Consider the following 19206-nt stretch of genomic DNA (forward strand, 5'->3'; position numbering starts at 1 on the left):
GGGACGCCCCCGGCTGCCTGGATCAACCCCTGGGACATCGAGAGGAGCAATGGAGAAGGAAAGAGGCGGTGGCTGCTTCCCCACTAGACTCACAGGGGCAGGGAGGCTGAGGACTGGCCTACCTCCGCCACAGGCCTGGATGAAGAAGAGCTTGGGCTTCCCTCCCAAGCTGGGGCAGCCAGTTCCATTGAAGATGTTCACAATTCTCTCGACAGACACGGGATATCCATCCATGCCATAAACAGCGCCCGGGAACTGGAGGTGGCTAGCCTAGAAAACCATGAATCCTGGTGACAAACCCAAGAAGTCAGGGTAGGAATCCAACAGCCTGTTCAGAGGCTTTGTGGGGGCCAAGCATTTAGAAGGTCGCACCCAGGGGCACAAGGCTGAGTTACAGCAGGTCGGTTCCGGGCAGCCCCTTGTCCACCTCTACTGCAGGGGTCTGAAACTCACATGCCTATAAGCACCAGATAGCCTAACTCGAGGACACTGGGCAGCTCCCTCCAGATCGGCTGCTCTCAAAGTGTGGTCCCTGAAGCAGCAGCATCAACATCACCTGGGAACTTGTAAGACATACAAATTCCTGGGCCCCACCCAGACTTCCTAAATCAGAATCCCTTGTAGTGGGACCAGCAGTCTGGTCCTTCAGGCACCTCTCTTGCAGTGAAACATTAAGAACTGCTATTCTAGACGAATTCATCTCAAACTTTATGTGCACAGGGATCTCGTTAAGGTGCAGGCTCTGAATGAGGGTCCGCATTCTCGAGAGCTGCCAGGTGATGCCCAGGCTGCCGGTCTAGGAACCACACTGTGAATGAAAGAACCAAACGGGCAGCCCCTGCCCTGCCAAAGGCCAGAGCTTTGCTCCATGAGGATGCTGGCCTGATAAGGTCAGACCTTTGGGGCTTTTCAAGAGAAGCCAGAAATCCTGATATTTGTGCTAAAGTTGCCAGTTTTGAAAACACTGTGCAACCCATAGGGGTTGTTACCTCTGTTCTGTCCAACCCCTCAACTCAAAAGACGGGGAAACTGAGGCCCAGGAAGGGGGAGGGGCGTGGCCACAATGACCCAGCACATTAGTGGCCAAGCCCAGAGTGGGTCCCAGTGTCCCGACTCCCAGCCAGCAGCAAACGGCCCGGAACAACACCAAGCAGGACCGAGGCAGGAACTGGGAGCTCTTATGAGCTGAGCCCAGCTCTGAACAAAATTCAGCTTGTCTTTTCCTGCCTCTCCCAGACAGCTTCTCCAAGGGACACCGTGCCACCCAGGAGGAGCATCAACCCCTCAGAGGGCAAATGGCTCCCGAGAAAACAACAAGAGGTGGACGGGGCCCCGCGGCTCTTCCTACAGGGCCAGGGTGTCTTGGACACAGGAAAGGATGGGGCTCTGCACAGCCTCTCAGGGCAGCCTTCCCAGGCACCTGCCCAAGGAGGTGAAGCCGCCTACCTGACAGCCATGAGAGAGGATGACCACCACGCAGCAGTCCAGAGCACTGTGGTCCCGCCGTGCCAGCTCCACCAAAGCCTGGACCATTTGCTACAAGAGAGGGCTGAAGGTGAGCCAGACCGCTGACGGATCAGGTCCTTGTCCCGGGCCTGCCCCCTGCTCCCAGGGCCAATAGTGAAATAATGACAGTCACAGCAATCACAATAGCCACCATCCTTGGGGAAGGGATGCTGGGCTAGGCACTCTTTATTTACTCCTACAATGACCCTAGGAGGTGAGCATGGTTCTCGCTGTCTCGACAAAGAAGCTAAGAGTCACACAGGTAGTGGGAGAGCCAGTCCTCAACCCGGGTCTCTGAGTCTGAAGCTTGCACTGGTAACCACTGAACCATACTGCCTCTCACGGTCCTACAGACCGAAGGGGCTCGTGTTGGGGAGTCATTTGTTCCCAGGGCCCCTCGCAGGACACTACCCCGCCCGCCCCCCATCTCTCTCTGTGCACAGGGACCATACCTTGGCAGCCAGGTTACACTTCACATCCACCATGAAATGCAGCAAGTGGAAGCGTTGCTGCATCCTCTCACAGTCAATACTGGAGCCCGTGCGGGTCCTGAGCCCCGACTCGTGGCAGAAGTTCACATTGTTGATAATGAGGCAGTGTCCACAGGGGTCTGCGTTCAGGACGTATGCCTGCCCAAGCACGGGGACCAACGTAAACCGGGGTCTCGTTGCACTCCTCGGGAGAGAAGGCGACCCCCTGGGTTTCACTCGTGGGGTGGACAGTTTAGAGAGATGGGACAGAGCATGCAGTCTGCCTCCCTCTGAAGGAGGGGTCTGGGATCTACACCCAGCATTCCAGACTGCGAAGAAGAGTAGGGTGCGTGCTAGCTGTGTGACAGATGAACAGCTAAACTTGGGACCGAAGACTAGCTCCCATCGCAGTATTCAGGGATAGGAGCTGCTAGCTTAGAAATCCAACTCCCCTAGACATTCATCCCAAAAGGACCTAGAGGTTGCCCAGTCCAGGGGAGCACCTGAGAATCGTGTGGTCAGATCTGCCAGCAGACTCTCGCCCGGGCCACCCTCGGAGAGTCTGAGGCCACTTCCTCCAGAGGTTCAACGTTTCCCTAGTAATTCTCTCTCACAGCAGCCTGTTCTTTTTGTTTATGGTACTTAACAGTATTTATACTTATATATTTCTTTGTGTGACTAGCCTCTGCTAGGCTGATGGCTCCATGAGGGCTAGAAACTCGAGGGGTCTGTTCCCAGGAGTCCTAGCACGAAGCCCAGGGCTGACACACAGGAGTCACACGATAAATGCTGTGACTAAGACAGAGACTGACTTGGTCTGGGGTGGCTGCTGCAGCCGATTCTGGTGCCCACCCTCGTTAGATCTAAACTTCGCAGACGAGGAAAGAGCAGAGTTAGACTATCTGCCGCAGGAAGAGCTGTACCAGGGCCAGGGTGCTGTAGAAGGCCTGGGACTGGGACCCTCTCTCCAGCTGAGCTGAGTTCCCTGGGCTCCTGACACAGCTGCAGGAAGGATCTGGGAAGTGGAGAGCAGAAGAACCCAAAGCCAACACAACTGGCCCCAAATCGCATGAAGACTCACCAAGTCGGCATTTCCCTTGGCTCTGTCCTGAGCACCTGGAGAGAGAGAAAGAAGGAAAATTTGAATGTCAGGGTCCAACAGGGGAAGGGCAAGGGACACTGTGAGGACAGCTCCCACAGAAACACAGAGAAGCAGGAACTCAGGAACCCTCAGGAACTGCTGGTGAGAGCCAAGTGGCACAGCCACCTTGGGGAACTGCTTAGAAGTTTCCAATAAAGTTAAACACACACCTACTCTCTGACCAGCAACTCCAGTCCCAGGTATATACCCAAGAGAAATGAGCACAATGGGCACAAAAAGACTTGCCCGTGAATGATCACCGAAGACTTATTCATAATCCCCAAACTAGAAACAACCCAAACGTCCATCAACAAGTTGATGGGGGGACTTCCCTGGTGGTCCAGTGGGTAAGACTACATACTACCAATGCAGGGGGCCCGGGTTCAATCCCTGTTCAGGGAAGTAGATACTGCATGCATGCCACAACTAAGAAGTCCACGTGCCGCAACTAAGAAGCCTGTGTGCCACAACTAAAGATCCTGCATGCTGCAACGAAGATCCTGTGTGCCACAACTAAGACCCGGCACAGCCAAAATTAATTAATTAATTAATTAATTAATTTAAAATGCTAAGTAAGTACTAGGGACGTAATGTACAACATGATAAAGATGATTAATGCTGCTGTATGTCACAAATAAAAGTTGTTAAAAGACTAAAAAATAAAAAAAACAAATTGATGGATAAGCAAACTGTGATACAGCCATACAAAGGGATACCACAGAGCCTAAAAAGGAACGAGTTACATGCCAACACCATGGATAACCGCAAAAACCCAGGCCAAGTAAAGAAAAGCCAGCAGAGTATATATGGTGTGATTCCATTTATGTGAAATTCTAGAACAGAAAGACATAAGGAAGCTCCAGGTCTGCTCCCTCTCTGTGGAATCCATGGAGCCCAGCACGCAGTAGGTCCTCAGGAAATAGCTGAAGAATGAATAAATAAGTAAAGATGGTCATTTTTCCTTCAGTATCAAAAGAGTTTTCATTTCAACTAGCAAGAAGTCAACTGGCCAGCAGCCTACAAGGTTACAGGACTTTTTCTTTTTTAAACAAATAGAACACATTGACCATCTCCAAGTCACACTGGAGACTATTCTCATGATCCAACTATGGTGCCATTCATTGCTCAGACTGGGCCTGGACCTCGTTGGGAACTATTCTTTTGCCAGTTTAAAAGTCATGCCAGGGGCTTCCCTGGTGGCGCAGTGGTTGAGAGTCCGCCTGCCGATGCAGGGGACACGGGTTCGTGCCCCGGTCCGGAAAGGTCCCACACGCCGCGGAGCGGCTGGGCCAGTGAGCCATGGCCGCTGAGCCTGCGCGTCCAGAGCCTGTGCTCCACAACGGGAGAGGCCACAACAGTGAGAGGTCTGCGTACCACAAAAAAAAATACTAATAATAAAAAAATAGAAGTCATGCCAGAAAGGCATTTACATTCCATCTTTTAAATTGGAAATGGTTTTACCTAGCCTGAAGACTGCTATTAGGCCACAGACTTAAATCTTTAACAACTGCTCATTTCCAAAATTCCACTGCACCCCAAAAATATACCATTATCTACAACTGAAAAATGTATTCATTTCCTGAATTAGCAGTAATGATCCCTAAAGTGAGAGAGTAACATCATCAAAATGGCAGAATAAGAGTTTTCTACCGCCTTCCTCCTCCCAAAGAACACCAATTTTCACAATCACCCATGGACAAGAGTGCCTTTGTGGAAGTCCAGGAGTCCAGCAGAGAAGTTCCAGTACACGATTGGTGCAAAAATCCAATTATATAGGACACATTGAAGAGTAAAGACTGGAGGAGGTTACACCTTCTTCAAATGCAAAGACAGCGACATAAGACTTTGAAGAACATGAAAAATCAAGGAAACAAGATTCCACCAAAAGAATACAAAGTTTTCCACAGTAACTGACCCCAAAGAAATGGAAATCTATGATTTGCCCAATAAAGAATTCAAAATTGTTTTAAGGAAGCTCAGTGAGCTATAAGAAAAGACAGAAAGACAATTCAACAAAATCAAGAAACCTATACACAAACAAAATGAGGAGTTTAACAGAGATGAAAATCTTAAACACATACACACACAAAAACTGTGGCTCAGAAAAATACAATGAATGAAACGAACTATGCAATAGAAAGCATCAACATCAGACGTGACCAAGCAGAAGAAAGAATCTGTATAGAAGACAAATCATTTGAAATTACCCATTCAGAAGAAAACATAGAAAAAAAAATGAAATAGAACGAAGTAAGCCTATGTATGTAAAGCCTGTAGGATATCATTCAAAGAAACAATCTATGCATTATTGGAGTCTCAGAAGAAGAGAGGGACAATGGGACAGAAAGCTTATTTAAAGAAATAATGGCTTAGAACTTCCCAAATATGGGGAGGGATTTGGAAATCCAAGTTCAAGAAGCTCACAGATCCCCAAACAATTTCAACCCAAAAAGATCTTCTCCAAGACACATTACAATAAAACTGTCTAAAATCAAAGACAGAGAGAGAATTTTAAAAGCAACAAAAGAAAAAAATTCCTCACATACGAGGGAACCACCTTACAGCTATCAGCAGACTTCTCAGCAGAAACCTTGCTGGCAAGAAGAGAATGGGATGATATATGCAATGTGCTCAAAGAAAAAAATTGCCTGCCAAGAATACTTTACCCAGCCAAGCTGTCCTTCAGGAATGGAAAGACTTTTCCAGGCAAACAAAAGCTGAGGGAGTTCATCACTGCTAGACCTGCCTTACAAGAAATGCAAAAAGAAACTCTTCAGGCTGAAATGAAAGATGCTAATTAGTAACGTGGAAACACATGAAAATATAGAACACACTGGTACCTAGTCAAAATCAGATACTCTAATACTGTGGTGGTGGAGTGTTAATCACTTAACTCTAGTATAAAGGTTAAAGGACAAAAATATTATATATAACTATTGCTATAATAATTTGTTAATGGATACACAATATAAAAGATATAAATTGTGACATCAAAAACATAAAATTGGGATCGACAGATTCAATGCAACCCCTATCAAAATCCCAACAACATTTTTCACAGAAATAGAAAATAATCCTAAAATTTATATGGAATCACAAAAGACCCCAAACAGCTAAAGCAATCTTGAGAAAAAAGAGCAAAGCTGGAGGTATCATATTTCCTGATTTAAAATTATACTACAAAGCTATAGTAATCAAAACAGCATGGTATTGACAGAAAAACACACAGATCAATGGACCAGAACTGAGAGCCCAGAAATAAACCCACATATATATGAACAATTAATTTATGGCAAAGGAGCAAAGAACATACAATTGAGAAAGGAGAGTCTCCTCAATAAATAGTGTTGGGAAAACTGGATATTCACATGCAAAAGAATAAAATTGGACCCCTACCTTACACCATTCACAAAAATCACTCAAAATGGATTAAAGACTTAAATGTGAGACCTGAAACCATAAAACTCCTTGAAGAAAACACAAGACCTTAACACTAGTCTTGGCAACGATTTTTTGGGATATGACACCAAATTACAAGCAACAAAAGCAAAAATCAACAAGCGGAACTACATCAAACTACAAAGCTTCTACACAGCAGAAGAAAAAATCAACAAAATGAAAAGGCAACCTACAAAAGGGGAGAAAGTATTTACAAACCGTGTATCTGATAAGGATCGATATCCAAAATATATTAAAAACTCATATAACTCAATAGCAAAAAACCCAAATAATCCAGTTAAAAAATAGGCAGAGGAACTGAATAGACATTTTTCCAAAGAAGACATACAAATGGCCAAGAGGTACATGAAAGTTGCTCAACATCACTAATCAGAGAAATGCAAATCTCTGATATACCTCATACCTGTTAGAATGGCTATTATTAAAAAGACAAAAGATAACAAATACAAGAGATAACAAATAACAAAGACAAGAGATAACAAATGTTGGCAAGGATGTGGAGAAAAGAGAACCCTTGTGCACTGTTAGTGGAAATGTATATTGGTACAGCCACTATGGAAAACAGTATGGAGGTTCCTCAGAAAATCAAAAATAGTAATACTATATGATCCAGCAATTCCACTTCTGGGTATATATCCAAAATAAATGAAACCAGGATCTTGAAGAGCTATCTGCACCCTCATGTTCACTGCAGCATTATTCACAATAGGCAAGACATGGAAACAACCCAAGTGTCCACGGAAGGATGAATGGATAAAAAATGTGGTATATATACAATGGAATATTATTAGGCCACGAAAAAGGAGGAAATTCTGCCTCTTGCGATAACATGGATGGACCCTGAGGGCATTATGCTAAATGAAATAAGTCAAACAGAGAAAGACAAATACTATATGATCTCAGTTACATGTGGAATCTAAAAAAGCCAAACTCATAGAAACAGAGAGTAGAATAGTGGTGGCTAGCTGGAGAAGTGGGGAAATGTTGGCCAAAGGGTACCAACTTCCAATTTTAAGATGAATACATTCTGAGGATCTAATGTAGAGCACAGTGACTATATTTAACACTACTGTATTACATAGTTGGAAGTTGCTAAGCAAGTAAATCTTAAATGCTCTCATGACACATACACAAAAAGTGTTAATTATGTGAGTTGATGGATGTGTTAACTAGCCTTATCGTGGTAATCGTTCCATAATATATCCATGTATCAAATCATCACCTTAAGCTTACACAATGTTATACGTCAATTATACCTAAATAAAGCTTGAAATTTTTTTTTTTACTTTTTACTTAAAAAAAGGTGGGGGGGCTTCCCTGGCAGTTCAGTGGTTAAGACTCCACGCTTCCACTGCAGGGGGCAGGGGTTCGATCTCTGGTCGGGGAACTAAGATCCTGCGTGCTGCATGGCGCGGCCAAAAAAAAAGTAAAAATTACAAAAATAAATAAAAAATAAAATATAAATAAAAAATTTTCAAAGGTACACAAAGCAAAATGGTTGCTCTTGAGAGGTCCATAGGCTACAGGGACATGTAGAAGGAGTAAACGGACAAAGGTACCAAAATAAAGAGGTAGGGAAGGCTCGAGGCAGCAGTCACAGCACTAACAAAGGCAGGGAGGGGTACAAGAGCACGGCACGCTTGCGGACCCTCACGGAGGACGACATGGTCAGATGTACCATGCGTGAAAGCCGTTTTTCCCAAAATGACAGCTCCCGTGGGGACAAGAAGCACATATGGACAAGTGTGTGTGCAAAGAAATCAGTCATAGCCTGAGCATTACTGGGCATATGCCCATGTCTCCAGCACAAGGAGAAGGGGGGAAGCACATCCTCTCTGCTGCCCAAGGGAAGCGGGGGTAGATGTCCTAGCGCTGGCCCTTGCCAACTCAGAAATCACAGAAGGAAGCCAACCAGCCTGAGTGCTCGCCCGAGGCAAGGCCCCACGTGAAGTCTTTTCCAAGAATGGCTTCACTGACTCCTCGGAGCAGGCCTTGCAGCTGCGAAGGACTGTCATTTATCACCAGCTGCCAGAGGGGAACTGGAGACTCAGAGAGCTTGACTGTTAATAGAAGGTGAACACAGTCACCAGCTCCACGGTGAAGGGGCCAGGAGACCAGGTAGGGCTAAAAAGCCAACTTTCAAGAAAGTTTTAGCCCAGGTAAGCAGGCCACCATGATGGCCAATTTATGTTTATGTGTCAGCTTGACTGGACTACAGGATGCCCAGGTATTTGCTTAAACATTATTTCTGGGTATGTCTGGGAGGATGTTTCTGGATGAGATGAGCATTTCAATCTCCAGAATGAGTAAACAGATCACCCTCCCCACGGTGGGTGGGTACCATCCAATCCGTTGAGGGCCTGAATGGAACAAAAAGGTGGAGGAAGGGAGAATTCACTCACTCGCTGCCTGACTTTGAGCTGGTCATGGGTCTTCCGCCCCAGACTAGAAGGTACAGCATCAGCTCTCTGGTTCTCAGGCTTCTAGACTTGGACCACAAATATACCGTGGGCTTTCCTGGGTCTCTAGGAGAGCAGACTGTGGACCTTTCAGCCTCCACAATCACGTGAGCCAACTCCTTATAATAAATCTCTTTATACATCCCTATATCTGTATTCTGTTTCTCTGGAGAACCCTGACTCATGCCGCCACCAACAGCTCTCCCAGCCCGCCCCCTGCAAGCGGTCCTGGCTGAGACAAGCAGTGACAAGGCATCATGTCCAAAACCAAGAAAGTTAATTCCATTCTGAAGGAAAAGGCATTTCCCACCGAACATCAAAAGACAAAGCCACCCACTCTGTAAGTCCCCCAAAGCACTGTATTCAATTTCTTTGAGGCACTAACCACAGCGGTGATTAAAGACCCAGCTATGCAGGCATGGATTGAATGTCTGACCCTCCCACGTGAAGGCATGGATTCTGCAGCTTTGTTTAATGCTGCGTCCCCAACACCAGGCTGATGCCTAGGTCTCAGCAAGTGCTCAGTAAATATCTGAGTGAACTAATGAGTAAATGGCACAAAAACAGGAAGAAGAAAGAGAATGAGAGAATGAGTTCTTTATGAGGCAGTAGATGGAGTGGATCTGGACTTTGGAGCCAGAGTCCCCGGGTTCAAATCCCTACTCTACCACTTACCAGCTGCGTGACATTGGGCAGGTTATTCAGTCTCGGGGCCTCTACAGTTCCCATCTGTATTATTGGATAAGAGGAGCAACTACCAACCTCATAGGGCTGCGGTGATGCCTCAGTTCTTTAGTACATGTGAGGTACATAAAACCCGACACGTCTGACAGCTTAATAGAAGTGAGCTTAGCTATGATTATTATTAACACTCATACTCCAGAGCAGTATGTATATACAAGCCCAGCACTCTTGACATTTTAAGCCAGATCATTCTTTGTTATGGGCCTGTCCTGTGCATTGTAGGATGTTTAGCAGCATCGCTGGCCTCTACCCACTAGAGGCCAACAGCACTCACCCACCCTCAGTCGTAACAACAAAGTATGTCTCTAGACATTGCCAAATGTCTCTTGTGGGGAGGGGAGATTGCCCCTCCCCCTTGAGAAACCTTGACCTAGAGCACACTTTCCCATATTAACTTATTAAAGGCTCTGAGAAGTCCAGCTGATGGCCCTAATCCTACTCATCCACTGGTATGACTACAGAACTCTTCCTTTGTGGGTCACCATGAAACCTACCTTGGGAAACATTCCTGTGCAGTACTTAGGAGCATCCAGCCCAGCTCCTAAAAGGGACATCCTTCAGCAGATCATGGGTGGATGGGGCAGTTGCTCTATTAAGCCAGGAGACCAAGGCCCAAGTCCTAGCTCTGACCTTGAACTTGCTTTGTGACTGAGCTATTCTCAGAGCCCAGCTTCCTCCCCTGTAAATGGGGCATGATAACAGAAGGGCTTGCCCTGTCTACCACTGCCCAGGGTTGTTCTGATGACCTGAAAAGCACTGTGTATCAATAGATACATTTTAAAGTGATCTTATTATTGTTATTATCATTTACCCTTCAGATGTAAGCTCCCACTGGGAAAAAATATTCACAACAAACAGGAAATAAAATAACTCACACAAGACCAGGAAGCTTTAAGCCAAGACTGTTGGCCCTAAATGACTCACACTGACATTTCCCCGAACAAGATAGCAACAGTTGGACTTTGCATTTTGCCTCCCTCCCTAATGGTAGAATAATAATACACATGAACAGTTCCAGAACTGGCTTTCTTCCCCAGACCCTCAGTATGTATGTTTGTTTCTCTGCGTTAATAAGTCATCCAAAATCATGCAGTTATCCAGCACAGAAAACAGATACCACTTTTTGCCCATCACATAGGAAAAAATGTTAATACTCATTGTTGGCAAGAGTGTGGGAAAATGGTCTCCTTCACTTATGGTTGGTGTGATTATAAAATGGCATGTGTTTGAAGTCCAAGTTGGCAGCATCTATCAGATGGGAACATGTACACTTTAACCCAGTAATTCCATTTCTAGAAATGTATCCCCAGTCGGAGATAGATGAACATGGAAGGCCACTGCAGAAACAACACAAATGTCCGTTAACAGAGGTTGGATAAATGAAATACAGTGCAAAGTACATGTGAGACCATACAGCAGAGCAGACAGTGGGGAAGCCTGGACTGCAGTCCTGTTTCCACATCTCACTAACTACGTGATTTGGGGCTTCCTGGTCTTGTATGAGTTATTTTATTTCCTGTTTGTTTATATACAGGTGGGGGAACTAAGATCCTGCAAGCCGAGCAACACGGCCAAAAAACATAAACAAAACAAACAAACAAAAAAAAAACAGTAAATTGGGAAAACTGTAGTACCTACCTTACAAGAGAGTTGGTAAGATTAAATTAAATCATTTATTGAGGGGACTTCCCTGGTGGCGCAGTGGTTAAGAACCCGCCTGCCAATGCAGGCGATACGAGATCAAGCCCTGGTCCAGAAAGATCCCACGTGCTGCAAAGCAACTAAGCCCGTGCTCCACAACTACTCAGTCTGCGCTCTAGAGCCCGCGAACCACAACTACTGAGCCCACGTGCCACAACTACTGAAGCCCGCACGCCTAGAGCCCGTGCTCCCCAACACAGGGGAGACATCACAATGAGAAGCCCGAGCACCACAATGAAGAGTAGTCCCCGCCCGCCGCAACTAGAGAAAGCCCACGTGCAGCAACAAAGACCCAACGCAGCCAAAAATAAATAAATAAATATAATAAATCATTTATTGAGCACTCCAGACAGTGCCTTGCAAAAAGTAAGCACCCAGTAAGGTTAACCATTACTACTATTATTATTATTAGCATCCATGCAATGGCCCACTAGGCATCCATGAAAAAGGATGTGCTGGATCTCCATGTGCTGCCATGGAAACGAAGCCCTAACAAAAAAACATGTCCATCAACAAGAGATGGTTAAATTAATTGTGGATGATTCAGAATAAGAACTACCTTGTAATGAAAAAGAACTAACTACTAATATGCACAACCACATGAATGAGTTTCACAAACATAATGATAGCAAGAGAATCCAGACTCAAAGTTTACATAGGATTTCATTGATATTGAAGTTCAAGGACAAGCAAAAGGGATCTATAACAACGGAGCTCAGAATAGTGATTCCCTTGGATGGGATAAGAGTGGGAATAGACTGGAAAGAGGTACAAGAGAGTGTGATAGGACACCAGAATGTTCTATGTCTGTTTTTTGTTTTGTTTTGTTTAAATTCCTTAAGTAGAAAATGCAATTTTTTTAATTTAACTTTATTTTTTTTAATACAGCAGGTTCTTATTAGTTATCTATTTTACACATATTAGTGTATATTTGTCAATCTCCATCTCCCAATTCATCTCACCACCACAACCCCCCACCACCCCCATAGAATGTTCTATGTCTTCATGATCTGGGGTTTGGTTATCTGTGTGTACACATAGGTAAAAATCACCCAGCTGCACTCTTTGGATTTCTGCATTTTACCGGATGCAGCTTTGTGAACTTGGGTGATGATTTAACTTCCCTGAGCCTCAGTTTCCCGTGCCTTGCAGGGCTGTTGTGAGGGAAGGAGGTAAGGGTATGTACGGTGCCTGCTTGGGGCAGACACTTAACAGGCAGCTGCCTCCCTCCTGCCCCCAGGCCTGGGCTAGTCCACACCACCCACCTGGAACCAAAGGCAAAATCCTAAACAATAGCTTGATCTGGAAATACTGATCAAAACCTCCAACATCCAAAACAGACTTCAACACATGCTTTTCAGAGCAGGGGCTCTCCTGAAGACCTACCGGAACAGTCCACCCATCCCCTACGAGTACTCAGAAAGACAACACCAAAATTAAATTAAACCTCACCCTACCCAGCTGTACCACTGGTCACTCCTCAATGACCGCTCAGTACACCCACCCACCACCCACTCTTGGTACTCACAGATTTCACTGAATCCTCCAGAACCAATGTCCACTGGCCTGGGTGCCTCTGGTCTGAGAACCTCGGGCCTGAGCTTGGCTGGCCAGAGCTCCTCAGGCCCCAGCACCACTGGAGCGAGTTTTCCTTGGCTCGGCCTCGATGGATCCTGCTTCGCCCCTCTCAGCTCCTTTGGTTTGAGGCTCACTGGTCCGAGCACCACAGGCTTGAGGTTCAGGGGTCTGATGGCCTCTGGATCCTGCTTTGCTGTTTGTCTGCTGGTTCTCAGTAACGAAGCCAGAGTCTCCTGGCCTGTGTCCTCTAAGCAGGAGATGAACAAAGGAAGGGCCTGACTCCCTCGGGTCTCTAGATCTGTGATCAGCTGCCTGGCCTGATCTCGCCGAGACCCAGAGCCTGCCCGCTGTTTGGAAAGAAAGACATGGCACTATTACCCACGTGCCTTCCTGTGAATCTCACCCTGTCCCCCCATTCCCCATCTACCTAAGTCTAAACAATCAGGCACCTCCGCAAACATTGAGCCTGTAGTTGCACTGAGCGTGTGCCACCTGCCAGTCTTTATCTCTTCGATCAGTATGTTGGAGGTGTCTGCAGTGTGCCCAGCACCGTGCCAAGTGCTGAAAATGCAGCAGCAAAGCGTCGCAGTCTTCAGGGACCAAACGTCTAGCGGGGGATGTGAACAGACACATCAACGACACAGCAAAGAGAGAAGTGACAGAAGGGAAAGCACATGGGGCTGGAAGGGTACAGGGGCACCCAACTCAGCCTTGGGGCGTCAGGGAAGCCTCCAGGAGGGACTATCTTAGCTGAGACCCCAGGGAACATTAGGAAGTGAGTAGTGAATTCAGAGAAATGAGAGACATAGGGGGGAGACAAAGTGAGAGAGGAGACCTTTGCACTGTTGAGTCAAGAAAGCTGTGGAAGCCACTGAAGAGTTTTAAGAAGGGAGTAACGGGGACTTCCCTGGTAGGCCAGTGGCTAAGGCTCTGCGCTCCCAATGAAGGGCGCCCAGGTTCGATCTCTGGTCAGGGAACTAGATCCCGCATGCCACAACTAGGAGTTCGCATGCCGCAATTAAAAGTTCCCGCAAGCTGCAACGAAGATCCCGAGTGATGAAACTAAGACCCGGCACAGCCAAATAAATAAACAAATAAAAAGAAGGGAGTGACAGAGTCAGATGCCTTTTAAAAAGTCATCCTGGGACTTCCCTGGTGGCACAGTGGTTAAGAATCCACCTGCCCATGCAGGGGACACGGGTTCAATCCCTGGTCCGGGAAGATCCCACATGCCGCGGAGCAACTAAGCCCAAGTGCCACAACTACTGAGCCTGTGCTCTAGAGCCCACGAGCAACAACTACTGAGCCCGCGTGCCACAACTACTGAAGCCCGCATGCATAGAGCCCGTGCTCCGCAACGAGAGAAGCCACCACAATGAGAAACCCGTGCACTGCAATGAAGAGTAGCCCCCACTCGCCGCAACTAGAGAAAGCCCGTGCACAGCAACAAAGACCTGTCACAGACAAAAATAAATAAATAAATTTATTTTTAAATTAAAAATAAATAAATAATAAAAATTTAAAAATCATCCTGGGGGTAGGGTGGACAATGGCAGGGAGTGGGCCATAGCCAAGTCAGGTGGTGGCAGAGACTTTGCAGCTGGAATGGAGAAAAGCGAGAGGACATACCAGAGAAATAAGGAGCGGAAATTGACAAGACTTGGGCATTGATCGGGTGGACTGTGAAGTTGCAGGAATGGTCCAGGTTGACAGGTGTCAGGATGGTGGTACCAGACAACGAGACGGGGATCAGGTTATCTGCTGGTTGTCCTTTGAGGCCCAGCTCTGGGCAAGTTCCACAGGGATAAGACATCACCCTGTCCTCAAATATCCTACAGCACCGTGGTCCAAGAGAACTTTCCAGGATAATGGAAATGTTATCTGTGCTGTCCAATATGGCAGCCATCAGCCACACGTGGCTACTGAGAACTTGGGTCATATGACTGAGGAGCTGCATTTTTTGTTCAGTTTTAATTACTTCATATTTACATTGAAATAGCCACATGTGGTTAATGGCTCCTATATTGAATAGCACAGACCTATACTATCATTGAGAAGGTAATTCTCATTAGCAAAATTAGCTGCATGCTTACTTCTCTGCAAGTAAATCGTGGTGTTTTGGTTTCTCTCAACATTTACTGAACACTCACAGACACTGTGTTAAATGCATCACTTCATTTAGTCCTCCTCAACAAACTTAAGGGGTTAAATTACAATTATCCCCACCTTATGGATGAGAGAAACTGAGTCTAAGAAAGGTGCTGCAACTTGCTAATATGTAACAAAGCCAGATGACAGCCCAGATCCATGTGGTTCCGCCATACTAGGGGTGGCAAAATGGTGGCCCATTGTTCATAAGACATTCTTTAAAAATTCCAAATTTGTTGCTAACATTTTTTTAATATTGGAGTATAGTTGCTTAACAATATTGTGTTAGTTTCAGGTGTACAGCAAGGTGATTCTGCTATACACATACAAGTATCTATTCTTTTTCAAATTCTTTTCCCCTTTAGGTTATTACAGAATATTGAGAAGAGCTCCCTGTGCTATTTTTGCTAACATTTAAAATCAGGGAACTCGACATCGAAATCAAGATTTCCAGCTTCTCGGGAATTCCCTGGTGGTCCAGTGGTTAAGACTCTGCGCTTTCACTGCCAAGGGCCTGGGTTTGATCCCTGATCAGGGAACTAAGATTCCACAAGCCACACAGCGCAGCCAAAAAAAAAAAAAACCCTGACCTGGCAACACTGGGCCAACATTCTGGTATAACCATACTCATCTGGAGCTGTGGGGCAGGGCAGAGGCTGCCTGCTCTAGTGCCCACCCATTGGGCCTCCAATGACATTCGAGTTTATGACTCCTGTGAATGTACCTGATGGCAACGGTATGGCCTCAAATCACTTCCACTCCTCAGTACACAGCAGATGCTCATAAGACTTCTTGTAATATTATTATTCATTGGCAATTTTCCATATGATATTTATCCTATTAAAGACTTCCTCACTGGATCAGGCCAAGTTCCTGGATGATGCAGAAACTGGCCTGCAAGCAGCCCACAGGGCACTGTGCAAGGGCCTCTAGGAAGCCACACATTCCCACTGTATCTTGTGGTAAAAAAATACCTCCTGTGGGCTTCCCTGGTGGCGCAGCGGTTGAGAGTCCGCCTGCCCATGCAGGGGACACGGGTTCGTGCCCCGGTCCGGGAAGATCCCACATGCCGCGGAGCGGCTGGGCCCGTGAGCCATGGCCGCTGAGCCTGCGCGTCCGGAGCCTGTGCTCCGCAACGGGAGAGGCCACAACAGTGAGAGGCCCGCGTACCGCAAGAAACAAAACAAAACAATACAAAAACCTCCTGTTCCCTCCTGACCTCACAGGCCTGTGGGGAGAGTCAAATAAGCCAAAGACATGACAGTGCTTTTAAAGAGAACCTCAAATGTTTGACTTTATTATTCTCTTCATTACCTGCAGTAGGCCCCTCATCTCCAAACCCCTTACAAAACATAATCGTAACTCACGAGGGGCTGGCCAAGGAGGACAGGGCACAGCCAGCTACCATACGATGTGCCCTCACTCTGTGCCTGAAACTTTACTGTTTCACACCCGTTATCTCTTTTAGCCCTCAGGACAATACTGCTGTTGTCCCCACTTCACAGCCCAGGACACTGCAGATCGAAGAGGATACAGCGTCAGGCAGTCTGACCGCCCAAATGGGTTTCCTGAACCTCCACGTTAGAAGAGGAAAAAACAGTACACCGCTGCAGCAGCTAACGGTGTACTCTGATGGAATCGCTTTAGCAAACCCTCGAAAAGGCGTTTGGGGTTGTTTGGTTCCTCTGGGCAATTTAGTGGGCTCGACGCCCTGCGGGAAAACGGGGTTCCCTGACAATGGTTCCCCAAAGGGAGCGGGTACTGCGTGGCACAGACGCGAGAGGAGAGGGCGGGAGCTCGGCCATTAAGTCACGGTGTGGCTTCAGCAACCCTCTCCGCGCGGCCTCGCTGTCCCCATCTGTGACCTGAAGTGTGCGCGGCGCGGGAAGATGGGGGCGCCGGCTGGGGGGTGGAGGTGGGCCGCACCTGGATGTCCTCGATCATGTCGGGGGTGAAGAGCTCGCGATTCAACAGAGCGTCCCAGAGCGCGGCCACCTGCAGCTCGCCGACCAGCCGCACCCGGGACTGCCGCAGGAGCCGCCGGTCGGCCTCGTTCATGTCGGGCAGACGGCAGAGGTCCCGACCGCCTCTGACCGCTTCCGGGTTTCGGCCGCCGAGCCCCGCCCTCTCCTCAGGACCTGCCCCAGGACCTGCCCCGGGACCTGCCACCGCGTTCCGCCCCGCCCCCATCTCCCCACGCCCCTGGGTCCCGCCCCCAGGCACCGCCCTCGAAACCCACCCCAGCGTTACTGCACCGCCCCCCGGCCCCGCCACCTCACTACCTCTAGCCCATCGGCTCCGGCCCCGCGCCCTGCCACGCCCGCAGGGTGCGACCCGCCCCCAGGGCACACCCGCGCAGCTCCGTCAAGGGCCCCTGCGGGAATTCATTACCCCTTCGCTTTCGCAGACTCGGAGTGGGTTACTCTTCTAGTAAGAGACTGTCATGCCTGGAGCGATGGTCTGTCCCGCCCCATTCGACCCTCTCCTGGGCATGATTCCCCTCTAGCCCCCTGCCCTGCCCCCAATGAAACCATAAGTCTCCGCCCCGTGCCCAGATATCCTGGTTTACTTTGCCAAACTTGTCTCATGCAACCAAGTCCACCTTATAGGTCTCCCATTCCCCTCTTCCCTCCCTCCCACCCTAGCACCTCCCACAAAGAAAAAAACCGGCAGAAATCATGTCCTCTGATCAGTTTGTACGGCTCATTTCCTCATTTCAAAAATTGCTCCTATGTCAACTATATTTCAATTAAAAAAAACATTGTGCTAGCCACTTTACATTGTATTACCTCATTTCTCCCTGACCTACAATCCTACCAGGGTGATAGTCTTTTCCTCCATTTCCCAGATGTGGACGCTGGGGCTGTAGGAAGTGAAGTCACTGTTCAAGATCACAGAGGTAGTAAGTGGCAGAGGCGAGTAGGATTTAAACCCGAGCCCAACTCAAGGTCCACACACAACCGGGAATCCACTTTAGAATGTCTTCTCTTGAGCAGTGAAACCTCAGCCCCATTCATCCATTTATTCCCAATATTTGTCGAGATCCTATCTGTGCCAAGGTCTGTAGAGGCACCAAGAATATAGAGACGAACAAAACAGACTTTAAAAGGCCTGCTTTTATTTATTTATTTTGGGCTGTGTCAGGTCTTCATTGCTGCGCGCGGGCTTTCTCTAGTTGCAGCAAGCAGGGGCTACTCTTTGCTGCAGTGCGCAGGCTTCTCATTTCGGTGGATCCTCTTGTTGCGGAGCACAGGCTCTAGGCGTGAGGGCTCTAGGGCTCATGGGCTTCAGCAGTTGTAGCGCGCAGGCTCAGTAGTTGTGGCGCATGGACTTAGTTCTTCCGCGTCGTGTGGGATCTTCCCACACCAGGGATCAAACCTGTGTCCCCTGCATTGGCAGGTGGATTCTTAACCACTGCGCCACCAGGGAAGTCCAAAAAGCCCTGCTTTTAGGTGCTTACATTCCAGTGGGAGGAGACAGATTATAAACAATATAAATAAATAAAAGATACAGTATGTTAGATAGTGATAAATGCAAAGGAGATAAAGACTAAATAAGCAGGGCAGGAGGACATGAAACCTCTTTCTTTACATCCCCAAGGAACCTATGTCATTGGCTCAATGAAAGTTTACCTCACTCACTTGTGCCTCTCCTCCACCGCCCCCACCAGCATCACCATACACATATCTCTTTCCCGTGCTTAGGACAGGACCTGGTACATTCTAGAGTGGAGATCGCTTTTGGGTATATAGGATTAGGAGTCCTGGATTCTAAGCCTTGGGCAAGTCCCTGCCCGTCTCTGGGTCTCAATCTCCCCCATCAGGATACGGTGGAGTTGGACTAGAAACGATCCCTAAGGTCCCTTCCAACTCTGACGCTCTAGGATTCTATGAATAGGCTTAAAGAGAATATAGGGACCAGCGACTGCTTCCCCACCCCAGCAACTGTTGTTAGACAAGGGCCATCTCCTGGTAGAAGTGGAAACTCCTCCCTGGATAGG

The 19206-nt window shown here is 47.5% G+C and overlaps 1 protein-coding gene across 2 annotated transcripts in view; it reads right to left on the reverse strand.

Annotated features, from left to right (window-relative positions):
* CASP9 (caspase 9) overlaps positions 1-17380 on the reverse strand; it is a 30515-nt gene extending 13135 nt beyond the window's left edge. The window contains exons 1-6 of one of the 2 annotated variants that reach the window (XM_032639108.1): positions 17133-17380; positions 13009-13405; positions 3058-3092; positions 1959-2135; positions 1447-1536; positions 123-270 (exon numbers count right to left, since the gene is read on the reverse strand). In XM_032639108.1, the coding sequence (XP_032494999.1) occupies positions 123-270; positions 1447-1536; positions 1959-2135; positions 3058-3092; positions 13009-13405; positions 17133-17264 (979 nt within the window). In that variant the 5' untranslated portion in view covers positions 17265-17380. The remainder of the gene's footprint in view (positions 1-122; positions 271-1446; positions 1537-1958; positions 2136-3057; positions 3093-13008; positions 13406-17132) is intronic. The other variant, XM_032639098.1, reaches the window with a different exon arrangement.
* Between the last annotated feature and the right edge of the window lie 1826 nt (positions 17381-19206).

The sequence above is a fragment of the Phocoena sinus genome, chromosome 1 (assembly GCF_008692025.1).
Source record: "Phocoena sinus isolate mPhoSin1 chromosome 1, mPhoSin1.pri, whole genome shotgun sequence".
NCBI classification, from domain to species: Eukaryota; Metazoa; Chordata; class Mammalia; order Artiodactyla; family Phocoenidae; genus Phocoena; species Phocoena sinus.